Source organism: Aulostomus chinensis, chromosome 20 (genome assembly GCF_037954235.1).
Source record: "Aulostomus chinensis isolate RoL2024-O1b breed Wild chromosome 20, RoL_Achi_v1.0, whole genome shotgun sequence".
In the NCBI taxonomy this organism is placed as follows: Eukaryota; Metazoa; Chordata; class Actinopteri; order Syngnathiformes; family Aulostomidae; genus Aulostomus; species Aulostomus chinensis.
In genome coordinates, this window is record NC_141339.1 from 11225076 (window position 1) to 11246638 (window position 21563).

Consider the following 21563-nt stretch of genomic DNA (forward strand, 5'->3'; position numbering starts at 1 on the left):
CACACAACTGAAACACTGAGGACTAAAGGTTTGGCTGCCGCAGCTCTATCTGTACCTCCGTGCTTTCTCCTCTCGTTGCTTTCTGCAGGTATTTCAGCGTCTGAAGCCACAGAGTCTGGACCTGAGCCCGCTGCCACCTTCTGCCTCCGTGATCCTGCTTCGCTCTAGTGCTGCTATGCTAATTATTGTCATTTTTCTAGTAGTAGTGGGGGTGGTTGTAGTGGTGCCATTACTATAATAGTAATGGTACTGAGTGTTTTATTACGACTGTTATACATGTCTCTCTGCAAATTGCATTGTGCTACATTACCTCCGTTTCTCTTTCTATCCATACTCAACCAGCCGGAAGAGACGTCACCCCAAGTTTTCCCTCCCCAATGTCACCAAGTGGCAAACTTATAGGGGAACTGTTGTGTAAAAATTAATGAACAGGGAGATTTAGACTTGCTACTTACCCTCAGATAACCTCTGTCATGACTGGGTGATAAATAAACAAAGCAGACATGGAGAATCCTTCAGCAGGGTTGTGCTAAACTGCTCTTTCTCGTCAGTCAGTGGTTGATAATAAATACCATGCCAATTACACCCAGCTGGACTCAAGTGCTATCTTTAGTATGTAAACCTACGAAAAGCTGAGGCTCAAAAATAATGACGGGTGTTATGAGTTCAGTTTGGTGTTGTGACGCTTAAAAAATGTCAAAAGTGTTTCAGGTGTCAAATCTGTGGTGGATGCCAGCAATAACTGCTCATCTCCTCTATGACATAGAATTTAAAAATCTTAAATAGAAGAAAACGCAAACTAACAGTGCCTGTGAGTTAGCAAGTTGTACAGAGCATCAATCGTCCTCGTCTAAGACGCTCTCAAGATTTCTTCATCAGTGATAGACATTTCTGCAAATTGAACTTAGCGTGACATTCCACTTGTAACGGATGAGCGAGCACGTTTAGGGGGGTGTGGGCTTCACCACCCCGGTGGTTGACCACAAGCGCTGGCAGTTTTATCCGGACTCCTGCACCGACTCCACCAGCTTGGTTGACGTGTGTCTCCGCGGAGATCAAAGCACTAGACCCTCGCGACTTGCAGCCGCTACAGGAACGAGTAAACTACCCGAAGTCTTCGGTAGATTGCGGATCTTATAGTGTCACAGGTGAAATTAACCGCGGAGAAGACTAAAAGAGAATGGTGGGACATGTGGCTAGCTATTGTATCAGAGACGGACTGCAGGGGAGCGATTCAAGGGGCCATACATCTCATCTGGCCAATTAGCTAACCTGCTAGCAGTAATGAATTTGCTGTCTCCTACAATGAAGAACCAATGTTAGCTTCAGCTGCTACTCACCCAGTTGCAGACTCCGGGACGTCTGAAACAACCGAGTCACAATCACCCGGTAGGTTGGCCAGACCGTAAATCCTTCGCTGTGCTGATTCCGTGCGACTCCGGTCTCCGGACAAGCCTACGGTGCCGCTCACAGCACCATTAAAAACTGCATTGTTGAAGCGACGGCTGCACAAACAGCACCAGCAAAGCATTGTGGGAAACCGTGTTGATTCGCTCTTGCGGGACGGACAGAAAACACTGGTGAAAACGCTTCACCTGGCGGTTGAAATGAGCAATGCAAGGTGTAACTTATTTTTTTAATGCAGAAAATATTCAATCGCGTTCAAATGTTTAAGGTCAAGTCCGTTTTGTATTAAACGCTTGTGATATTTATTGAAATACTGAATGAAATAGTATTACTACCAATGATAATAACGTTATCATCATCATCAGCATCATCATCAACATCATCATCAACAGCAACAACAAAATGAATACTGTTCCTTCAACTACTGCTACTAAGGCTACTATTTGTACTGACATATAATAATAATAATAATAATAATAATAATAATAATAATAATCACATTAGCATACTTTATTAATCTAATTGTCTAAGTATTACCGTTACAGCTTCAACTCCAAAATGTTATCTTTTCTAATAAAAATGATGATCACGTTCATTTAATTTGTGTTTAATACTTAAAGAGCATAATAATCAACATCACTGTCATCATCAACAGCAAAGGAATGTTTTTTTCTATGTACAGCACTTTGCTCAAAAATTATTAAATTGACTTCTTAAATGCGATATGTAAAATAGCAAAAATATTAATACAAGCCAACATTGTTCTGAAATAATTTAATGAACAAAAAATAAATGTCATCATCATGGGAATGTAGGAAAATGTCATCAGAGGGGCTAAACACAACCTGAAATATAAGACTCTTATACTGTGTACAATACATGTCCAATTAAGCTTTTTTTTAAGTCGCCAAGCTATGTATTCATTAGATTAAATGAAACATGTTAAAGTATTCTTGTCTTCTTTCAAACTTAAATTCTTGTACACATTGCTTCAAATTGAGCTGTAGTTGCAAAGAGTCTTTTTAGTATTTTTTTGTCCATCTTATTCTTTAAGTGCAATCCAGTTTCTGAACGACTCAGCAGCGCGCCAACATGAGAAGCACCTCATGAACACAAATGCAATTTATCAGTTCCTGTTTACTCTCATTCCTTTTCTATTGTGTATGATGACTGTTTCAGAAGTTGGACTGAGGGATGCAACATCATATTAACATTATTAAAAACCAAATATCATTAACATATTTCCAATAAAACCTGCTTTATGAACAATTTTACGAATTGCTTTATGTACCTTGACTATGCTCCTTGAAGTAACGATATATAAGAATGCACATTATAGCATCTGTCAAATGAAATTATAGAAATTGTAGAAGAATGGAATTACACAAAAATGTATGTCTCCGATTTTTCTTGTCTTTACTTTGTTTCTAGAGTTGTACATCTACAAATTTGAAGTGTGATATCGCTCATTAAATTTTTCCTGCAAATGACGGCAATACACGGAGTAACGTCCTCTTCCAGAGGAAATGAGCCGTTTCATGAGTCCTGCGGGGAGGGGGGGGGGCGCTAGTGAGTCAAATATTCACAGCACCGTTCTCATTTTCGAAGAAGAAGAAGACTCTGAAGCTGTCGCTGTTTGATTACGTCACTTTTGGAAAATGGAGAGAAAACACATGTCAGCCTTTGCTTTGTATCAGTCGTTTTCAGCAGAGTTGCCTGCCCCCGCTAAGGTTAAGAAGCATCCGTCTCAGGTAAAAATGATTAAATACAGCGATAAATCGTGGTCCTCCACCCCGATGCTGCAGCTGCTGTGGTGGGGCCGCTGCTGGTGCTGGTGGTGGGTTTGTTGGTGGGCTTGAACCAGCAACTCGTCCTCCCCATAGCAAATTATAACTAAACAGTTGTTGACATTTGTAAAGGCAAGCTTGAGAGGCACTTCCTCCCCCAGTTTTAAATAAACTTTTCTAGCTCTTAGCTGAATTTTATTTATTTAATGAGAGAAATAGACATTTTTAGCCTGTTTTCCTTTTGATTTCCTCATTTTTAAACTCTAGTTTTTAATCATTTTTAATGCGTCCTCTCCATTTTAAATGTTTCTTTTTTAATTTTGATTATTCTTGTGCTGTTCATTTTATTTTTTTGTCTTTCTATTCAACACCCAATCTTTATTCACTCAATTTAAACTTTTAATCATAATATTATATTAATTATAAATGGAATATTTTTTATTTAATTTTTTTCATTTTCTCTTTTAATTCCTGCTTCTAGTGTTTGCTCATTGTGGCTGGTGTTCCTTCAGCTCCTAAAGCACATCATGCTGTGAACTTAAATCCTGATTGATATATTGAATTTGCCAACCAACCAAACTCGGTGGGAGGTTGTAGCACAGTCGGAAGATAAAACTAACAAACTTGGGGTTTGAGCCTTTTAACACAGCTAAGAAGTGCCATTTTTAAACGTCGACTTTGGCTGATAGCTGTGCATTCTTGTTTTGACTTGTGTTTTTCTAGGCGGCAGCTAAGAAGAAAAAGAAAAAGGAGAATGGGGTTGCAAGTACAAAGGTCAGCACCCTTAAAGCCCAGATGAAGGCTGAAAGGAAGAAATTGCGAAACAAAATCCAAAAGTGTGGAAAAGCGGAGGGTCTGAGGACAGTTGCTGAGGTAAGTGTGAAATCTAAACCTGAATAAAACCCAATGACAGTTTCTTCTTCTGACTCTGGGAGGTTCTTTCTATTTCTTACCCAGGAGATGGAGAGTGTAAGTGGAGACGGCGAGGCTCTAGAGATGTTACTGGCTGAACTGACCGGAATGAACAACAGCAGGAAAAGAGCGAGCAAACTTTTCCAGTGGCTCATTGACCCCATTCCTGCCAAGGCCTTCTTTAGGTAGAAATATTTTATTCAAAAACAATACACAAAAGAATAGTCGGTACAAGTATTTAATAGGAAATTACATGCAACATCATTGTCTACTTTTCATAGGGACACATGGGAGAAGAAGCCCGTTATTGTTCAACGTCAAAATCCAGATTACTACAAGGGACTTTTCTCCACAGCTGAGTTTGATCGCATACTTAGACAGGTATTAAGCATTTGCATAGTGTATTTTATCACGGACAGTTATCTGTCATGGTGACCTACTTGCTTATTGGGCTGCTTTCAGGAGGATGTTCAGTACGGAGTCAACCTGGATGTCACGAGTTACACTGATGGGAAGAGGGAGACGCACAATCCACCTGGGAGAGCGCTGCCCTTCACTGTATGGGACTTCTATCAGGTGATGCAGTAGCTATTTTGTGTCTTGATGTGTGTGTATTTTTTATTGACTTACTCTGTAAGATATATATATATATATATATATATATATGTATATATATATATATATATATATATATATATATATATATATATATATACATATACATATATATATCTTACTCTTTAATATATATATATATATATATATATATATATATCTTACTCTTTAATATATATATATATATATATATATATATATATATATATATATCTTACTCTTTAATATATATATATATATATATATATATATATATATATATATATATATGTGTGTGTGTGTGTGTGTGTGTGTGTGTGTGTGTGTGTGTATACATACGGCCCTCTTTAGTAACCTTCACCGTCCTCTCAATGTCCCAGAGTGGCTGCTCCCTCCGCTTGCTCAATCCCCAGGCGTTCTCCTCCACGGTGTGGAACGTGCTCTCCATCCTGCAGGAGCAGTTTGGCAGCATGGCGGGGGCCAACGTGTAAGTGCTCTGAGACAAAAATAGTCACTTGGAAGCTTGAGGTGCACTGGGTTCAATACTGTGTCCCCATTTTTATTTTATCAGATACCTAACACCACCGGGAACGCAAGGATTCGCTCCACATTATGATGACATTGAAGCTTTCGTAGTTCAGTTGGAGGGGAAGAAACATTGGAGGGTGTACAACCCGAGGTGAGATAGACTGTCTGTTGATTCTGCTACATTGCTGATGTGGGAAAATAAATCACAAACGTCTCCAATCAGTTTAATTCATATGTAGTTAAAATAATGTAACATTTAAAAAAAAAAGAAGTTGAATTTAAAAAAAAATTGTGTGTTTATCTAATTTGATTTCTACTACACATAAGTCTTATTTATGTTCTTATTATGCTAAGAAAAAACACTTAAGTAATTTCTATTTCTCTTGTAGGACAGAGGACGAGGTGCTGCCTGTGCTGTCGAGTCGTGAGTTAAATTTGTTTCGCATAATAAAAGCAAATTTTTTGAATTCAGTTATAAATAAGATTTATTGGTGGTAGTTTTGACATCTGCCATTAACACAGCTGTACAGAGAACACACTGCATAGATGCACAGAACTGTTCTGCATTTCCTCTCCAGCCAATTTCAACCAGACTGAGATAGGAAAGCCCATTCTGGAAGTGGTGCTGCAAGCAGGTGATCTGCTCTACTTCCCCAGAGGGTTCATTCACCAAGGCGACTGCCTACCAGATACGCACTCGCTGCACATCACCATCTCCTCGTACCAGAAGAACAGCTGGGGAGATCTGCTCCTCAAGGTAACAGCGTCTGATCTCCAGTGAAGGCGCTAATCATTAGCAGGTGGCTCCATGCAAATCAGCAGCTAACTGTCAAATTCATTCATGTCTCACACTCTCAACCAAAGTTCATCCACAACTACCTGATACCTGTGGAGACGTATGGTGACATGATCAGAGTTGGTGAACCACCACAACAAAGCCATTTTTCATGTTTTTTTTTTTGTTGTTTTTTTGGTATGATTGTCATTTCCTGCACTGAGGTCTGGTTTGTTCAAGGTCGGTACATCTGATTTGTTGGCTACATCAAGCTGTCTCTGGGTAGTACAATGTTTCCCGCCTGTCATATTGGAGTGAGGACAAACTGGGCTCAATGACTCGCTATTGCCTCTTGAGGTAAAAATTGGTATTGTAGGTCGGCATGGTGCAGCGTGAGGTGGTTAGCATGCTAACTCAGTAGCTACCTACACAGTACTTCAACCTCTTTGATATAACATCAGAACTGTTTATTCTTCACATTCAACATGAGAATATATTTAATTATTAATTAACTTCATTAATTATTCATCTTTAATATAATGCGGCCTCAGGAGATCAATACACATGCAGATACTTGGGATTTCCGGTCAATAAATGCAATAATCACCCGGTTAATAAATAAGATATGGTTTATCCCATTTTGTGCAATGGAAATGGCACTGGAAAATTATTTCACTTGACACTTTTTTTGAAAGCGGTTTCATTTGCTGATTGCAGTGACTATCATCACACAAACACACAATAACATTTGTACGTCGAGTGTCGTAGTCGTTACATTAAGTCGTAGTTGTTATTTTCAGTTATAGTTATTATTTGCAGATTCCACATCAGGATATGTCTCAACCAGCACTTTTATTCTGTGTGCACTTGCCCAATGTTTGGACAGCTAAATAAGGACCATCGTTCGTTTCCCATGAGCCCGCTGGATATTCAGCCTCGCAGGAACCTATTTGGTCGATCTAGTTAGCACTGGTGCATAATATTGAAGTGTGGATGAATAAAATTGGTGCTACATACACTATAAATAATTAGTTTTGTCTACTCTGCATCTTCCATTCTTTTGTTTCCTCTTGTCAGATGGTCCCAGCAGCTCTGGAAGTCGCGATAGAAGAGGATGTGGAGTATAGGCGGGGCTTACCGCTTGATTATCTGACATACATGGGAGTGCAGAATTCTGACAAGGCAAGTTATAACGACTCTATACTTCATGCCACCATCTTCCCCCTCAGCTTTGCACCTACAACCCACTAATAAATCATTTCCACCATGTGTGCAGGACGATCCACGAAGGGCAGAATTCTTCTCCAAAGTTAATAGTTTGATAAATAAGCTGACAAATTACACCCCAGTAGACGCTGCTGTTGACCTTAAAGCCAGAGAGTTCCTCCATGACTGTCTTCCTCCCATGCTCACCGAAGGTATGTCACAGAAATAGCAGTTCACCAGAGATCAAAGTAACGAGTTTTCAGTATTAACAACTCCAACATCCCTCACAGAGGAACTAGCCAGCAGTGTGCAAGGAGCGCCAGTTAAGTGGGAGCGCGGGAAAGTTATAAATGCTGATGCATGCATCACAAGCCAGACCCGGGTCCGAGTCCTCCGTGATGGATGTGCCAGGTAATATTTGACTGCTTGTCACACCAAGCTTTGAGATTTTTCAAAATCAATGATCATTAGCAGGTGTTTTTACCTCACAAATATTCTTCTCCGAAAGGTTGTGCAGTGACGGGGATGCTGTTCATCTTTATTACACCACAGACAACTCCAGAGTTTTCCACAAAGAGGAGCTGAAGAGTTTCGAAATAAAAACAGAGGTAGAGAGATTGGAAAATCTGTATAATCTAGCGTTTTGTACAATGTCCTAATCACGTTTTTTTTTCTTGCAGCATACAGATGCCATGGAGTTCCTGATCCATTCATACCCCAAATTTGTGAGTGTAGGAAGCCTGCCATGTGATTCTCCAGAGGACAGGGTACGTGTTTGGACCTGGTATTATTAGAAATACATTGTGTTTGAGTATACACGAATCAATGTTTTTAAGTGTTGGTCATATTGTTTTGTTTTCCCCGACAGATCTCCTTTGCTGAGTTGCTTTTTGAGAAGGGGATTATTCACACTGAAGAACCTCTGTAGTGGCCTTGTATTTTTTTCATTGATGTCTTCATATCCAATAAGATCTTCGCTGCTGAATAACCACATGCATTTCTTTCCTGTCCAGCATCAAATAATAAAGAAATTCTTGTGAAATAAAGGGGTTACATTTTTAACATTAAAATAATCAAGAATAGCGAGTTTGACGAGAAAGGACATTTATTCTTGGATGATACTACTCAAAAACAGGGGTAAAGGAGCCTTCTTAAATATTCTGATTCTGATGAAGATCAACCATCATTCACACAACAGTTGGCAGGACCCAAACACACATCAGGGCTGTGTAGTCTACTTCCAAGTGAACTCCTCACCAGGCTTCAGCTCCCTATAATGAATAGAAATGACAGTTTCAGAATATTGGGAACTCCACTGTAAAATGATTGGAACATTTTTGCTTAAATTTAATACAAATTCAAGTCAACTACAGCAGATTGTATTCAATTTTTTTAACATTCTATTTTAAATATTTGGTTATTTCTCCCAGCTCAATATTTTATACACATTACAAAATTGAGTAATTCTTTCACCACAGAGGGTTCAATTTGGGGATATTGAGAAAATACCGCGCCGTGTTTACCACACTGCTACAAGAAGGTCATGTGATTCTTACCTGCTGTATAAAGCACTTTTGTTCCTGAATGCTGTCAGCTTCTGGTCCTGCTGTTTGTCCATGTACCACCCAATCACAAATCCCATGGGCACCAATATGTGCACCCAGTGGTCACGTACGAGTGATACAAATTTGACCATGGTTCCTATAAATGTAAGAGGAAGACACAGAGCAACATTAACTTTGTGACATTCATTTTGCAATGCAAATCAGTTACCACAATTCATAGAGACGAAACCAGAACGACATTTCATCTATACATTGCTCTTTTTATTTTTTATTTATATTTTGAATGAATGACAGGACTCTACGCACTACGGGAAATAAATCAACATTCATGAGCCCTAAGGTGCATTAACTACACAGCTATAGCGTTTATAATGCTCAACAACGCTCGCTTAAAACGGCAAACACAATGCTGTCATTTTCCCACAGCAGTTTCCACTGTGGGTCATCGTCCAGCTATCGGTACTCATTAGCGTTAGCTCATTGCTAGCGCGTATTAGCAAAAGTATCAACGTTTCCTTGCGCGCTGCGTTTACAAATGACGAACACATAACCACAATATATTTACCACAATAACAAAAGAGTAAACAAATACAGCAAATAATCAAACACAATACTAGCATGTAGAAAATATTACCCTTTGTTTATACCAAGACACGGCCTTATGCGCTTCACTCTCCAGCCAGAGGTCATTGGAATCTACCAATGTGCAAATAGAGGGTGTCTTAAGAAATGACAACACTATTTTATTAGCAGCTATTTGGTGCGTTGTAAAGTAACTCAAGAGTGTGAAGTATTATATATAGCAATAAAACCGAGCTGTTTACTGTAAATTATATTATTTTTTGGCAACATAAAAATTATTTTGTACTACAAATGCCACATATCGTACATTCCGTTGCCCTTTCACACATGATGCAGCGGCAAATATGTCTGCTCGTCTAGAGCACAACTAAAGACGCAAGACAAAATATCTTCATTTTTGTAAAACAGAGTAACCACGTCATTGTGTTTCTATTCCAGCAGGCACGGATTTATTCCATTTCATATGAAGTGGTATGTTTTGGGTTTCTCTGTGCATTCAAGCAACTTACACACAAGCTAAAACTAGCTAACAGTAGCATGCTAGACAGACGCTGCCGGGTAATTTGTATAGCGACGTCTTGCGTAATTGTTTTATATTCGATATATATTCTTTGCATGGCTAATATTACTTTGAAGGAGAAACTCAGTATAATTTACATCATCACATCATACAATTTAGGACCATTGTTTTTCCAATACGCTTCAAAATTGCTTCCTTACGCAGCTAACATGGCTCACGTTGTTTGATTTTGATAGTATGGCGTCATAACATCACCCCCAAAACATCAAGTTAACCTTGATGCAATTTAATTACAGTGTGAAAACTGAAGATAATGACGTCTATTATCAAGCTGACAGCCGTGTCAGGGGTTCAGGAGGAGTCGGCCCTCTGCTACTTACTGCAGGTGGATGAATTTCGTTTCCTACTGGACTGTGGATGGGACGAAAACTTCTCTATGGACATTATTGATGCTATGAAACGGTAAATATAGTACTATTTACCCTAATTTCCCTCCTGATTTATGAATATAAAGTGTGCGATGTTCATTTGTTCTTCCAGATATGTTCACCAGGTCGATGCTGTGCTTCTCTCCCATCCTGACCCCATACACCTGGGGGCTTTGCCATATGCTGTGGGGAAACTGGGTCTAAATTGTACTATATATGCAACAATACCTGTCTATAAGATGGGTCAAATGTTCATGTATGATCTGTATCAGGTAAGAAGCGGTGTGGCAATGAGTGTAGTTGTGGATACGCTTTAAATTCATTTACTCCGTTAAATTATTCATCCTTCACAGTCTCGAAACAACAGTGAAGATTTTACACTATTCACCCTTGATGATGTGGATTGTGCTTTTGATAAAATCCAACAACTGAAATACTCTCAGATCGTTAATCTGAAAGGTGAGTTGCAGATTAAAAAAGAAACCGCGTGGCCTTGTTTATGTAACACAAACATATCAGTGTTTGAAATCTTCCTTTGTACCTGACAGGTAAAGGACATGGTCTTTCAATAACACCACTACCAGCTGGTCACATGATCGGAGGAACTATTTGGAAAATAGTGAAAGATGGTGAGGAGGAGGTTGTTTATGCTGTGGACTTCAACCACAAGAGAGAGATGTAAGCCCAGACACATCAAATTTAATCCTGAATTAATGTGACTGTTAGCTGGGCTCTGTTTAATTATGATTGTTTTTTGTTTTGTTTTTTTACATTTTAGTCACCTGAATGGCTGCTCATTGGAGAGCATTAGTCGTCCTTCCTTACTTATTACAGATTCCTTCAATGCAACGTATGTACAACCACGCCGTAAACAAAGGGATGAGCAGCTTCTTAGTAAGTCATCCTCACTGCTGACTGTAATACTCAATTACACCTTTATTCCTCGTAGAAATATAGATTTTAGAGGAAATAGCATCTTCAAAGATGTGCACAACATAATTGTTACATTCTTGATTCCAACCTCAAAATTTAGATTAAAGGAACATATGCTCAGTTAGCACTCTCTTTCAGTTGGTCCTCAGCCTTTTTTGATTGATATTGTGTGAAGAAAAGTAGTATGAGGTGTTTAAATCTGAAACACTTTTTGCCTTTCCTGGCCACAGAATAAACTATACTGACTGAGTAATTTTTCTCTTAGTCATCTATATCAGCAAATTTTTTTATTTATTTATTTTTTTTAATTCAGTACAATGTTAAAGTGAACATAGCAGTTTCTCATCATATTTTCCCTCTCTCCTCAAAGCCAATGTAATGGAGACTCTCCGTGGTGACGGTAATGTGCTTATCGCCGTGGATACAGCTGGACGCGTGTTGGAGTTGGCTCAGCTCCTGGACCAGATTTGGAGGACAAAGGATGCTGGACTTGGAGCTTACCCACTTGCCTTGCTCAACAATGTCAGCTACAATGTGGTGGAGTTCTCAAAGTCCCAGGTATCAGACACTAATATTTACTCAGTTTAACATGAGGATGGAACAGCAAATTCTGATATTATATGTAGTGATTTTTTTTGACTGGAGTTGTGAGTCAGCAGTATAATCAGGTTTGTTGCTGAATGCCTGAGTGATCGTGGATGCGCCATTGGTAAGCGGTTTAGTCGTAGGGTTTCTTATTGGCTGCTGCTTGTTCAAAATGAGTCAGTTTGAAGAGGCAGGCAGCAGAGCACAAAGACACTTTCTACAGCTCTCATCTTACTTGGCGAATGAACCATCATTTTAACAGCTTAGTGTAAGCGGCAGTGAAGCCTTTGTTCAAGGTGGGCTTGTGGTGTCTGTTGGTATTTTTACCAACTTTCGCCCACCTGATTATAACTGCTGCACCTTGTGAAAGTGTGCAGAAGTAAAGCTATATTGAAATGATTTTATAGCAAAGCACTGCTTACAAGCACGAGTTTTCTTTCTGTGATTGTACGTTATAACAGATATTACTGGGGTGACTACAGAAAATTTCTGATGAGTATTTTGTGTCCAGGAATTCATATCATAGACCCATAGACCACCCCTGTGCCACTCTGACCGTCAAATTTCAACCATATAGAAGGTTTTTAGCGAGTCTTTTTAACCTGTTATCGATAGGTGGAGTGGATGAGTGACAAGCTCATGAGGTGTTTTGAGGACAAGAGGAACAACCCCTTCCAGTTCCGTCACTTGACTCTGTGCCACAGTCTGGCAGACCTGGCTCGGGTGCCCAGCCCCAAGGTGGTACTCTGCAGCCAGCCAGACCTGGAGTCTGGCTTTTCCAGAGAACTCTTTATCAAGTGGTGCCAAGATTCCAAAAATTCCATCATCCTGACTTACCGCACTACCCCTGGAACACTGGCCCGCTACCTCATTGACAACCCAGGAGAGAAGATGCTCGATCTAGAGGTGAGAGCAGCAGTCAAGATTACAGAGGGTTTAGATGTGTCCCCTCACGCAGCATCTGTCAGGGGGAATCTTTCTTCTTTCACATTCAAGCCCAGCTGGGGAAACAATAAAATGTGTCTTTCTGTCATTTGCACCATATCCATCTTTCACCTTTCTCATTATGACAGGTGAGAAAAAGGGTGAAGCTGGAAGGCAAGGAGCTGGATGAATACCTCGAAAATGAAAAAATGAAGAAAGAAGCAGCTAAAAAACTTGAACAAGCAAAAGAGTAAGTTGAGTATGGACAAAGGACAAAGATGTTTGCATGCTTTATACACTTGATTTTTTTTTATAACTTCATAGTGTACATGAAACCATATTTCTGTTACAGAGTGAAAATTTGTTAATGTTCTCATGGAAACACTTGCAGGGTGGATGTGGACTCCAGTGATGAGAGCGATATGGACGACGACCTGGATCAGCCTGCTGCTGTGAAAACCAAACACCACGACTTGATGATGAAGGGCGAGGGGAACCGTAAAGGCAGCTTCTTCAAACAAGCAAAGAAGTCTTATCCAATGTTCCCCGCACACGAGGAAAGAATCAAATGGGATGAGTACGGAGAGATCATCAGGTACGACAACATTGATTCAGAAAAGAGATGTTAAAACAACAATTTTCTAAAGCATCCTTTTTATTTACAGACTAGAAGAGTTTCTGGTTCCTGAACTGCAAGCCACAGAGGAAGAAAAAAGCAAACTGGAATCCGGGTTGACCAACGGTGATGAACCGATGGATCAGGACCTGTCTGTTGTTCCCACCAAATGCATCTCCAGTGTCGAAAATCTTGAAATTAGGTCAGTAATAATCTGACTCATATCCAAGTTGTTGCTATAATGAGTTAAACTCTCAAGATGAAAGTCTCTCCTGTCTCATAAACTGCCCATTAGAGCTGATCATTGGCCAACAGTGTTGTGCTGTGTTGGACGGCCTCCAGCTAGCAATGAGTGTAACTGATTGAATGTAAGGCGGTGTAATGCTGAATAAGATGATGTCTAGTCAGCAAAGCTCACTTGGATAAATTACAGGCCTTTCTAGGCTTGTGTTAAAAAGTGCTTCACACATCAGCAATAGTTAAAGGCTTTACTTCGTCCCCGTCCCCCCACAGAGCCAGAGTATCCTATATAGACTATGAAGGTCGCTCAGACGGTGACTCCATAAAGAAGATTATTAATCAGATGAAGCCCCGACAGCTTGTGATTGTTCACGGGCCTCCAGAAGCAAGCCTGGACCTGGCAGAGTCCTGCAAGGCCTTCAGCAAGGACATCAAAGTCTACACACCCAAACTGCAGGAGACTGTAGACGCTACCAGTGAGACACACATCTACCAGGTTTGTAACTGTAAAGCTGTCTGTGGGAATTCCATACCATCTTTTCTGTTTGATATGCTTCTTTTAAAACAGTAAATCATTTTATTTTTGAAACCTGTGGCAGCTCAACCTCAGAGTTAACCTGCACACGAGCTAACATGTCCACTCTATTTCGTCTTTTCATGGTGAAGGTGCGGTTAAAAGACTCCCTGGTGAGCTCCCTGCAGTTCTGCAAAGCCAAGGACACGGAGTTAGCATGGATTGACGGCGTGCTGGACATGCGTGTGGTGAAGGTGGACACAGGTGTGATGCTGGAAGAAGGTGTGAAAGAGGAGACTGAGGAATCCGAGATAGCCATGGATGCCGCCCCAGAGCTCGACATGGACCAGAGCGCCACGACGGTGGCAGCACAGCGAGCAATGAACAACCTGTTTGGGGAGGATGAGAAGGAGCCGTCCGAGGAGAGTGATGTCATTCCCACATTGGAGCCACTGCCTCCTAATGAGGTAATACTGAATTATGAACCTCTTGTGCTTTTATAGATATCTAAGCTTGAAGATTTATCTTTGAACTGTTAGATACTCCTCGTGATCATGTCGTTCCATGTTGACATGTGACTGATGTTATCATGGGTTTTATCTTCTTTGCCTTTCACATTTGAATGTAGTTTCAATATTCATGGAATTCAGGCAAATGACCTTGACCAGTGGGAAAAGTACAAGCAGCTTTAAAACCTTATTTTCATGGCTGCTACACACAAATCACTTGAAGTTAATGTCCATTGGCAGCTACAGTCCTGCGTCTTACCTCAACTAACTTTCTGTGTTGGTGTGATGTTCTGCAAACATCCCAGTCTGTGTTACATTCAAGTCCGGGGCAGTCGTGTTCCTGGTCATATGTCAAACGGTGTAAAAATCAAGAAGATGAAATGTACATTTAGAAAGAAAACTCCTGTTTTTAGAGGAGTTAAAAATGCCAAAACTTAAGTTGTGCAGTGTTTTAAAAAAATAAAAATAAAAAAATTTGTGGGATTGGGAATACAGGAGGTACAGGTGGTGCAAGAGATGATAAGGATCAACAGTCTTTTTGTCACCTAGAGCTGCATGCACCACCAACAGGATGGTGGTGTGTGGGATCAAGAGCCATACTGGAGTAGGTGCGATGGTGCACTTCCTTTAAATCCATTCCACATGGTCACAAATTTTAGGTGAATTGGCCTTCAGACTCAGTGATGTCTGGAAAGTAATTCAAGAAAAGGTTGAGAAGGATGTGTTCATGAGGACGTTGAAGCAATTCAGCCAACTTGTTTGAGATTCTGTGTGAGCGGCGGTCTCTTCCATACTCCTTCCAGATTGCTGGACATCAGTCCGTGTTCATCAATGAGCCTCGCCTGTCTGACTTCAAGCAAGTCCTGCTGAGAGAGGGCATCCAGGCCGAGTTTGTAGGAGGAGTGCTGGTGTGCAACAACATGGTGGCAGTCCGCAGGGTGAGTAGCCCCCCCCCCCCCCGCTATATTATTGATATTTTCCTGTTTATCAAATACAATCTGACAAAGTACAATTTTGTTATTGAGATTAAAAAGAGATTTTTCAAAAAGTGTGATTTCTTAGGGTGGCGATGTGGGGTTTGATATTGACTTAATAAGATAGAATAATAAAAAGTTTGAGTGAGTCAGGACACCACCAACAAAATGCATAATTGACAAGAACTTAAAATAGATGCAACCCAGAAAATGAAATCAAAGGGAACTGAACTTTTAAAGGTGTGTGTGTGTGCGTGCGTGTGTGCGCTATTTAACTTGAGAAATTTCAAGCGGAATCATCGGAAGCTTTAATCCCTTAATAAGAGGAGCCTGATTGTTTTCTGCTGCTCTCTCACCTCCCTTGCTTCATTCGTTTGACTCAAACTCTGGTCTGTTTCTGTCTTGGTGTGGTTCATTTGGTCAGGAATGAACACAGCAATTGTACTCGTGTGTGAACTAAAAACAGACCAAAGAAGTGGACACCTTGTTGACATGGTGGTCTCAGCATACAAACTATGGTGTGGTTCATTTGTGGTGAGACATGATCTGACCTTGGTATGACCCACCTCCTATTGTGCTCGGCACGTTTGGGCAGAGCAGTCAGTGCACCCATGCTGTAACAGTTTGCACCGAAGAAATAAGGAGAAAATATATGCAATAAATTAATACGCACTTGTCAAAACACAGGCACATCTACCTGTATGACTCTTGCTCCCGCGCTAAATTCATCTAACCAATAAATACAGGGGATATTTTCACATTCTCCATCTTCTGATAGGCTTACTTGCCAGTTGGCAAACCAGCTTCTAGGTGCATCATTGACACTTGAAGTGTTTTATACTTGCACATTGTTGACTGACTAAAGAATTGATTCAGAACAGAACAAACAAACTACCGGTGTGAAATAGCCCGGTGGTGGTCAGGTTTGCTGACGTGTACCCTAATCCCATGTGCATCTATGTGCTCTCTCTGTCCAGACGGAGGCCGGACGCATTGGCCTGGAGGGCTGCCTGTGTGACGACTATTACAAGATCCGGAGCCTGCTGTATCAGCAGTATGCCATAGTATAACAGCAGCAGAGACAATCCTTTGCCAGGACTTTACCCAGAGGAGACGAGCACGCCACTCTTGGGCTACCTCTGCCCCATGGGCGACTCCAGCTGTTTCACTGCTAACTTTGCTGTACATTTTCCCTTTTTATACATTTTTTTCCCTTTATGTTTTCTGTTTACCACTCCAAATGGGGGAAGCAGATGTTTAACACTGATTGACTCTAACATGAGCAGACTCTACATGTGAGATTCCCAAACCTACTCCCAATGTACAGGAATGTCCTCACGCAGCAGATGGACAAAGGGACGTTTCCCCCCCTGTGCTGATATTAAACAAGTTCATTTTTCAAATATGGATCGCTGTTAAAGGTTTGTCTCAGATACGTTAGCAGTGGGTCTCAAGTAGATGACGGTGGAAGCTTGCCCCACACCTTAGTGTCTTGACATGTACTTGGATTTTTTTTTTAACTGTTCTTTGAATAGTAACTTGCACATTCAACAGACGTGTAAGTTTAAAAGGAACAAGCCAGGTTTTTGGGAAATATGCATATTTGCCATCCACGCCAGCCAGACAAGGAGATAGATACTCTTTTTCCTTCTGTGGGAGCTGAGACCTTTTAGAAACCTTCGGACCGTAAGTTAGCCTAGCGCCATGAAGGTGGTGGATGGGAAGTGTGTGTAGCAGTCTTTGCCTGCACTGATAGAGCTAGGATTGTGTGTAACATATGTTGTGCAATAATTTAAAATTTCAAGTTCTTGCAAATTTTGAATCATGTCTTTGGACTGTGGGAGGAAGCCAGAGTACTCAGACAGAACCCACGCAGGCACAGCGAGAACATGCAGACTCAACACAGAAAGACGCCGGGGTTCGAACCTGGGACCGTCTTGCTGTGAGGCAACAGTGCTGACCACTGCACCACCATGCTGCCTCTAAAATTACAATAACTAAAAATTTTAAATTGAACTTTATTTTCTTGATGGGTACATTGCTTTGACTTGGTGTCTAAATAGTTAGGCTAGCAAAATATTAACTGATGACAGGATAACTACTGCTACTATGAATCATGGTCAACTTTGTAAATAAGGATGAGGAGAATAACTTCTGGATAAAGAGAACCGAACCAAATCTGTTTGAACCAGAATACACCGTGGAGGAACAAAAGGTTTTAGACGCTGAGAGGGTGACATGTATGCTAACCTGCCCATCCACAACCATTCATTGTGCTAAGCTAACTAGCAGTCGGCTGGTTTCTTTCTCAGCTCCCGAATGCAGCATAGAGGAGAGAAGTGTATCTATATTCTTGTCTGGTGCAGGAGAGGATGGCAAATGATTGTATTTCACCCCAAAAGTTAGAACGGTCCTTTTTAAAATTTGGGAACGCACAAGAGGACTGAAAACATGAAAACAGTCCTTTTAGAGGTGCCTTGTATGGACGATGTCTCCTGCACACCTCAGAAATAGAGCCTGATTGATTTCACCATTTGTAACTTTTTTGAACAGTCTCATAGCCATATTTGTCATGCAGTATTTCTGCTATGTAGAGTAATCTTGTTAAAACAGTACATGAAACTCATTTTAAGAGGTGAAATATGTGTAAATCCTCTTTAAATGAGCATTTCTGTCCTTTTTTGTGAACAAAAAAAAATAACCCTCTAAATCTGTACTTAGTCCCATACGTAGAGTAGTGGGTGTGATTTTCTGCTTTTGTTGTCTTTAATAATATGACAAGCTTTTTATACCTATTGTCAACTAACTGCTGCAGAAACACCAGATGGAGACATTCCTCAGCTGCATCTAACAGCCCTCGGAATACCCGCATCAAATGTGCTCATGCAGCAGGTCCATCTGTAACACCAGGGTGAGATGACATTGTCCCTCAGGTGATAACTGGGATTGAATACAACTCAGTCTGGGATTACCGTTCTCTTTAATTTAATTCCTCTCACAGCAAAAACTGTTTACTTCCCTGGCTGTTTTTCAAAGGGGTAAAAAATAATGAAATGGTCCAGTAGTTTGTTTCCTTATCTTTTTCAGGCACATGGAGATACAGCCGTACTGCTGTATTAGAAAGCTGGGTGATAAGAGGGGGGAGTGTTACTGGCTCGAGGATGGAGGGGATGCAGGGTGTCAGTGGCGGAGCGGTGTGTCAGCTGCAGCCGTGGTGGTACATTGACTCGGTTGATTACGCCTGCAGCACGGTGTGAATCCCCAGGGTAGATCTTTTAACACAGCCAGCTGCGGAATGCCACTTTTATGGGTGTACCAAAACACCCCCTCAACTCTCCAACCTCACACGTGCTCCTAGTGTGACGACAATGATGGAGACTCCTCCTCCAGCAATGGGCTGTTAAGCAATCATGGGGGAGGAGGAGGAGGAGGAGGAGGAGAGGGGGTACACATACAAATACAAGTAGGACAAGGAAAGTGAGCTGTACTGAGCAGTGTGTGGAGGTGATCATGCACATGGTTGGAGGAGTTAGACTTGAGCACGGATGACTGGCTGTCGTGCGGGCTTGTTTTTTTTTATACAGTTGCGTAACATACAGTTTGCACTTTAGAAACATTAAAATTTAAATGCTCTTTTTTAATCCATGGGTCACAGACACACAAAAAAAACTTTCATGTGCAGAAACGCACCAATTATGCTTTTATTTATTTTTTTCTTTGAACCTCAGTAACCTGTGACAGACAGGCTCAGAGATGTAGAGTGGTGATGAGCTGAGGAGAGAGACAGAGAGAGAGAGAAGCTCTTCTGTGCCATACAGCATGCCAGCCCTACCCAGTCACTGCTTTTCATTTTGATAATTGACCGGCAACGCCAGAAATGTCCATCAGTTAATCCTCTTAGCTTTCATAATGCTGACTCTGTCACAGAAGCCCCTGTTTTAATGTAACGAGCAGCTAAGCCTGGAGCACAGGGCAGTGTGGCCCTGGGGCACTCAGGCCATTCTGCCCCCTGGAGGACAGCTGGAGGTTTGCTCTCTACTCCACAAGTGTCCTGCCAATCTGTCAGACCATGTCAAATCACAAATCCATAACCTGGCTGCAGGGCGACCGCCCTTCTGCCTGTCACAGTGTCTTCACCGCTACAGTGTAACAAAAGCTGCGGTGAAAACAAAGCATCTTGGAAGCGTATATCCATTCATCTGTGTGGATTGGAGGATGAATGAATTTAATCCTTTTGAATTCCCAGCCTCCTCACTAAGCAGACCACTTAATGCCAGTGACATCAATGTAATAATGTGAAAGGGGACACATTTCTATGAAATCACAAAATATTCAAACATAGCATAAGCACAAAAATCCCATGATATCCCGCTCTAAAAATGGAACTCGTCCCTCTGCCCAAATGTGAATCACATTGAAACTTTATTTTTGCTGCTTTACATTTAAACAAATGAATGCAAAGTAGTCCTTTGACATCACAACATTTCCTGGGTATAAAAAATGTGCGGAGGTATGCCACTATACTTTAGTTACATAACTGTATTGTAGACAATTGCAGAGATAATGAAATTACAGGACTGTTTTTCCAAATTCATGTAATATTTAAACACTCAGATAAATAATTCAGAGTGCTAATTCTGCAGAGGGAAAGCTTGGAGAATAAACTGTTCATTTCTTTGATACATGTATTTTCTTTCTGAGAGGAAATAAACCGGTACTCAAGAATTAACTTGAGCTGAGTGTTAATTAGCTTTGCATAAATATAGGAAACAGGTAAAAACACCTATCCTTGTCCACTCAAGCACACAGCGCTGTATAAAATCATGTTGTGGTTTTACGGGCACTTCACTTAAGGATATGCTTACTTATTACTTAAAGAAATATATCTCTATTTATTTATGCATTTAATATTTTTGAAGAGTGTCAGGCTAGAGGATGGCCCCTACTGTTATTGCTAGTCCTTCCTAATCCATTAATAGCACCCAAAAAAAAATTTAAGATTTTTGTTTCTAAAGGCCTTCTGATTTAACAAACTAGATATGTATTGTTACACCTAGTTGTTTATGTTTTTGTAGAGAGTTAGGCTAGCAGACATGCCCTTAGTCTAGATGCTAACGGTTCGCAATCCACTGTTAGTACACAAATAAAACCCCAAATTTAAAACGTTCCTGCATTTTGACTGATTTGTGCAAATGAGATATTTATTATTTATTAAAAATATGCAAATATGATTTACTTCAAGAAGTTCTGTCATTATGTATGTATTTAATTATGTTTGAAAGAGTCAGGCTGGGAGGTTGCCCCTGAGGCTTCATGCTAATGGTTCTTTAGCCATTGTTATCACACATATAACTCTCCAAATTTGTATGTCCTGTTTTAACAAATGAGATACGTGCGAATGTTTTAGCCTTAAAGTTCTAGTAGGCTCTATTTTTTGTTTGATTTTTACTTAAATTTAGCAGAGAGTCATGCTAATGACTTGATCTAATACCAACTTTATGGCATTAGCTCTCATTTGATAGTTGGCACTAAGATTTGATTTTTCTCACCTGGGCTAAACTTGGCAAGAAAATTATTTGTCAGAAGAAGTTTCTTTCCATTTTTTTTTTTTGGTTAATGATTACTCTTGGTAGTGAGTTCATTTTTTAATTTTCTTTCTCATCACATACTTCAATGAACATTTCCCTCCATATTTTCTCTTGTGAGTAATTCCATGTGCACCATCTTCCTCTGGTAATGATCCTTTTGTAGAGTAACCACTCTTTCACCCACTCTTTAAAAGTACAAACAGAAAGCCTGTGTTTAGCAGGAATCCTGAATTTTACACCATTGCAAAGGTGATCCTCTTATGCAACCTGCTCCTCACACCCGTCCACAAAGTAAGAATGTTCATGATCACAAATCCATGAAGGCGCTTGCTGCCAGATTATCCACGGTGCCTTTTTGATGAAACAAAAGCATCTT

At 40.5% G+C, this 21563-nt stretch overlaps 4 protein-coding genes across 6 annotated transcripts in view; 2 read left to right on the forward strand and 2 right to left on the reverse strand.

Moving 5' to 3' along the window:
- Window positions 1–1514, reverse strand: part of extl3 (exostosin-like glycosyltransferase 3) — a 35399-nt gene extending 33885 nt beyond the window's left edge. For all 3 annotated transcript variants that reach the window (XM_086188896.1, XM_086188894.1, XM_086188895.1), the window contains exon 1: window positions 1341–1514. The gene's annotated coding sequence lies outside the window, so the exon portion shown is untranslated. The remainder of the gene's footprint in view (window positions 1–1340) is intronic.
- Window positions 1515–3026: 1512 nt separating this feature from the next.
- On the forward strand, window positions 3027–8253 carry riox1 (ribosomal oxygenase 1). Its single transcript, XM_086189340.1, has 15 exons — window positions 3027–3158; window positions 3918–4067; window positions 4152–4291; window positions 4388–4487; window positions 4569–4682; window positions 5081–5187; window positions 5272–5379; window positions 5618–5652; window positions 5807–5985; window positions 7081–7185; window positions 7280–7421; window positions 7500–7620; window positions 7718–7817; window positions 7890–7976; window positions 8078–8253. Exons 1-15 carry the CDS (start codon window positions 3066–3068, stop codon window positions 8135–8137), a joined length of 1641 nt encoding a protein of 546 aa, XP_086045466.1. The 5' UTR covers window positions 3027–3065; the 3' UTR covers window positions 8138–8253.
- Window positions 8254–8255: 2 nt separating this feature from the next.
- Window positions 8256–9525, reverse strand: ndufb1 (NADH:ubiquinone oxidoreductase subunit B1). Its single transcript, XM_086189341.1, has 3 exons — window positions 9409–9525; window positions 8766–8910; window positions 8256–8480 (listed from the first exon to the last, which is right to left on the reverse strand). The coding sequence occupies exons 2-3, from the start codon at window positions 8903–8905 to the stop codon at window positions 8444–8446; spliced, it is 177 nt and encodes a 58-aa protein (XP_086045467.1). The 5' UTR covers window positions 8906–8910; window positions 9409–9525; the 3' UTR covers window positions 8256–8443.
- Window positions 9526–9661: 136 nt separating this feature from the next.
- On the forward strand, window positions 9662–17008 carry cpsf2 (cleavage and polyadenylation specific factor 2). The gene is made up of 15 exons (XM_086189339.1): window positions 9662–9827; window positions 10173–10338; window positions 10417–10576; window positions 10658–10763; window positions 10853–10982; window positions 11083–11198; window positions 11608–11795; window positions 12438–12728; window positions 12896–12996; window positions 13138–13341; window positions 13412–13564; window positions 13876–14098; window positions 14269–14583; window positions 15429–15563; window positions 16577–17008. Exons 2-15 carry the CDS (start codon window positions 10190–10192, stop codon window positions 16667–16669), a joined length of 2364 nt encoding a protein of 787 aa, XP_086045465.1. The 5' UTR covers window positions 9662–9827; window positions 10173–10189; the 3' UTR covers window positions 16670–17008.
- Window positions 17009–21563: the final 4555 nt, after the last annotated feature.

Excerpts from the sequence above, each read along its gene's own strand:
- cpsf2 (XM_086189339.1), top strand. The coding sequence starts at position 10,190 with ATGACGTCTATTATCAAGCTGACAGCCGTGTCAGGGGTTCAGGAGGAG. Across the intron at positions 12,997-13,137 it reads AAACTTGAACAAGCAAAAGA|GGTGGATGTGGACTCCAGTG; the intron begins GTAAGTTGAGTA and ends AAACACTTGCAG. Across the intron at positions 14,584-15,428 it reads AGCCACTGCCTCCTAATGAG|ATTGCTGGACATCAGTCCGT; the intron begins GTAATACTGAAT and ends TACTCCTTCCAG.
- riox1 (XM_086189340.1), top strand. The coding sequence starts at position 3,066 with ATGGAGAGAAAACACATGTCAGCCTTTGCTTTGTATCAGTCGTTTTCA. Across the intron at positions 4,292-4,387 it reads CCTGCCAAGGCCTTCTTTAG|GGACACATGGGAGAAGAAGC; the intron begins GTAGAAATATTT and ends TACTTTTCATAG. Across the intron at positions 5,380-5,617 it reads TGGAGGGTGTACAACCCGAG|GACAGAGGACGAGGTGCTGC; the intron begins GTGAGATAGACT and ends TTTCTCTTGTAG.
- ndufb1 (XM_086189341.1), bottom strand. The coding sequence starts at position 8,905 with ATGGTCAAATTTGTATCACTCGTACGTGACCACTGGGTGCACATATTG. Across the intron at positions 8,481-8,765 it reads AAAAGTGCTTTATACAGCAG|GGAGCTGAAGCCTGGTGAGG; the intron begins GTAAGAATCACA and ends TATTCATTATAG.